Here is a 3,645-nt window from a genome sequence, read left to right on the forward strand (position 1 = left end):
AGATAGAATACAAATATAGTTAAATATGCATGTCTCCTCACAGCTAAATATGGTCATCTACATAGATAGGGATACCTACTTATAGGGCTATTCTGATTCGTTTGTCACTAGTCTTCTCTATGCAAACACATCCATAGAAATGCATGCGTAGGCAGCAGACGCTTTTCTTATCAAGTACCCAGTCCTGTAGGTAGAGAAGAGGTCTGCGCGTGGATGTAGATAAATATGTCTAATGCGTACCTGTGCGTACATCATATGAATATATGCTGTTAGAGCTGAACGCGTCAACTCCGAACATAAGCCGAATCCTCCTTCTCTTCCTTTCGCTTTCCTCTGAGACAGAGCTTCTTCTTCTTCTTCACCCGAGGCTATTGTGCCTTCGCCATTTCTCTGCTGAAGTCGATTGCTAGAAGACGAAGAGGAAGAAGAAGTCCCAAGTAAGCAGGGAATTACTTCGTCTCGTAGCAGTGTAAAGACCGCTGCTGCCTGGAGACGAGGGACGCATGCATGCATGCAATCAGAACAAATACACATAAGGGAGAGAGAGAGAAAAAAAAAGAAAGGGAGAGAAGCGAAAGAGGACTAAAGAAGACGCTGAGATATTCAGGCATGTTTAGAAACATAGCAGAGAGCCTTGGCTTGAAAGCCTCGGTAGTTCGAATGAATAGATAGAGAGATAGAGAAAGAAATAGATCGAGGGGCACAGAGACGGAGAGATAGAGGAAAGCACCTATAGCAGTCGCCATGCGTGTATTTACGCAAGCATGTATGGAGATATATCTATATGCATGTGTACCTTTGCAGTGTATGATCAGTCTGTAGCACCATATATGTTACCTTGCTGTAAGTCTATAATCTGTCTCGAGGTATATGTATATATACAGGTAGGTAGACAGATAGATGTAGATACGTATCTTGTTGCAGGAGTGTCTTCTGTCTAGAGCCCTGTAAATGTATCTATATACATGGGGGAGAGAGTAGAGGCCATGACAGCACTCTGTATTCGAAGAACGTGAGATAACGATCAGAAAGAAGAAGGTGAGAGATCGCTCAGAAAGAAGAAAGTGAGAGATCGGTCAGCCAAGAGGAAAGTAGGCGTAGCCGTGGTGACGAGACAAACAGCCATGGGAGACGAGAGGCGAGCGAGCAACTTGGAAAGGAATCTCCTTTCACGTCTACAGCACACCTGACATTTTAGATGTGCATTTCGTATATGTATGGATATAGATACATATATACCTATACATACAAGCATGCATGCACTCGCAATCCATCCAGGAGAGAATTTCCGTAGAGATAGGTAGACGGAGGGAGTTAAGAAACTTTTAGCTGACAGAGAAGCGAAAATAGAGAAGAAGATTCAATCAACCCTTCATCTCTCTCTCCTTCTGAAACAACTGTGGTGTACATACACCTGGTGCCCCACTTCTCCCTTTCTCTCTCTCTTATGCCTTCATAGAACTATTCACACCAAACGAGTGCACTCCCTAGTATGGTTTGCAAAGATATAGACACACGTACAGCTCGCGAGAAGTAAAAGGCGAAAGGCAGAAATCTTGAAGATAGCCCACGTGGCACATGTATTTCTGTACATATACACAGAAAGAGAGAGAGAAAGAAAGGAAGAGAAGACCTCCAGGTGGACTTGCAAGGTATCTGTATAGATCTCGATGTATATACAGTGTGTAAGTTCCTTACCCTAGTGAAGTAACTAACAGCATCTCGACAACCTTCTATAGTCTGTCGATCTGTATAGATTCCTAGGTTACATAGGCAAGCTCCTATATTGAATACAGTACAAGCCATCTCGAAGCTCCAGAAAGAGACATCTTCTCCTTCTGTCCTTCTTTTTCTTCCTCCCCCTCTTTCTTTTCCCCCCAACGCCTGGAGATTCGCATTTGCCGTAGTACTATTTCTTAAAGCGATCAAGAGCCGATTCTTATAGATTGAATGGCTCTTATTCACTGTTGCCACTGTCTCGACACCTCCTGACAAAGACGAAGACGAGGAAGAAGAGGATGAAGATGTATTCTCTTCTCCAAGAAAGGAGACCCCACGCCCGCTAGCACTTCTTTCTCCTTCTCTTTCTCGTCTTCTACTTCTTTCTTCTTCTTCTTCTTCTCGTTTCTTTGCTTTTTCAACATTGCATAAGGTTGTCGCCCTTCTTGCTCCTCCTCCTCCTCCGCCTGATCCACGAGACGTCGACACATGTGCCGGACAGGCGAGACTGTCGGACCAGGCTGACTTCGAGAAGCCCAAACATGAAGAAGAAGAAGAGGGACGAGAGGACGACGTCTCAGTGTTCTTAAGAGAGTTAGATGAACAGGAAGAAGAGGGAAAGTGGCGTTCAAGGAGGTAACATAAACCAAGATAGGAAGAATGAAGAGAAAGAAGAGAATGCGAGCCTGTCCGAGCTGAAAGAAGACAGAACAAAGATAGACAGTCCGATGGACTTATAGAAAAGGAGATCAACAGATAGAGAGGTAGGTGGGTAGACAAATCACGCAACACTTTGTAAATGGATTGGTGCGAGAGATGTGCTTCTATAGGGTCGAGTGAAAGACGTTACGTGGCCGCCTAATGCGAGCATCTCTATCTGATATTCTTCTTCTTCTTTAAGCAGTATGTACACCCGTATCTCTTAGTGCTATTCATCGACAACGGAGGCTTCGACTGAATGCCTTCCTTACGCTTTACGTCGTATCCTGTCTGTCTATCTATCTTTAATCTACCTTAAACTTTTTATCTGTCTATGTGTTTGTCTAGAAGTACGTCAGCCAAGTCACACGCGGGCTCAAGTCTGCAGTAGGCGAGGAATCCTTGATACTCTTCTTTCTCTTTCTCTCCACGTATAGATCTATGTATCCTGTGTATGTCCATGGCTGGTAGCAAGTATGTGTCATGCAGCTGTAGTAATGCCATCCATAAGTGCATCGAAGAATGCCTACATATCAGTCGACCACATGCATAGGCCCCTGGCGAGTAGGAGAGAGATTGCAAGGTTACCTCTATACACACCGACAAGACTCCTCTCCGCCGAGAAGGTCCCTTCCACATCTCTATCTATCTCTAATCTGTCTTTATGCTATCTCTCTATCTCCAGTCAATCTATATAGATAGGTATGTGTAGCCCAGAGATAGAAGGATAGAGATAGATGGAGAAACCATCTACTACTCACGTGAGGCTCGGCCTATCTCGATACGGAGGTCATTCCAGGCACAGAGGATTTGTCGAACAGCATCGAGCTGTCTACGGCCATAGTTTTCGCTGTGAGAAAGCACAACATGAATCAAGATAGACCTCCTATCAGCATTATCAGGAAGAGTGGCGAAGATGAAGAGAAGCGTTTCTATTACAAATACACTGGACAGAGTGAGAGAGCGCACTGCGAAGAGAAAAGCATCTTTCGCCTCTTGGCGTCCGTGACTATGTAGGAAGGGAGAGGAACTTCAAGCCTTTGCCGATAAGGAGGTTATTGGCAATCTTTTGCTGAACTAAGGATTGCAGTAGCTTCGAGAGAGCAAAGAGAGAGCTACGAGGCTAACTTTCTGAGAAAGAGAAACTCTTTCTTGGCTCTTCAGACTACGGTGAGAAAGAGGAGGCTATCTGTTGATCAAGCGAAGATTCCTGGTGTTGAAGTTATT

The 3,645-nt window shown here is 44.5% G+C and overlaps 1 protein-coding gene across 1 annotated transcript in view; it reads right to left on the reverse strand.

Moving 5' to 3' along the window:
- Nucleotides 1–240: 240 nt before the first annotated feature.
- The window catches only part of CSUI_004187 (bro1-like domain protein), a gene marked incomplete at its 3' end in the record, with an annotated part of 4,608 nt that continues 1,203 nt past the window's right edge, over nucleotides 241–3,645 (reverse strand). The window contains exons 2-4 of the mRNA XM_068064380.1: nucleotides 3,180–3,268; nucleotides 1,699–2,414; nucleotides 241–486 (exon numbers count right to left, since the gene is read on the reverse strand). Coding sequence (XP_067923642.1) covers nucleotides 241–486; nucleotides 1,699–2,414; nucleotides 3,180–3,268 — 1,051 coding nt within the window. The remainder of the gene's footprint in view (nucleotides 487–1,698; nucleotides 2,415–3,179; nucleotides 3,269–3,645) is intronic.

The sequence above is a fragment of the Cystoisospora suis genome, assembly GCF_002600585.1.
Source record: "Cystoisospora suis strain Wien I chromosome Unknown contig_1932, whole genome shotgun sequence".
NCBI lineage: Eukaryota > Apicomplexa > Conoidasida > Eucoccidiorida > Sarcocystidae > Cystoisospora > Cystoisospora suis.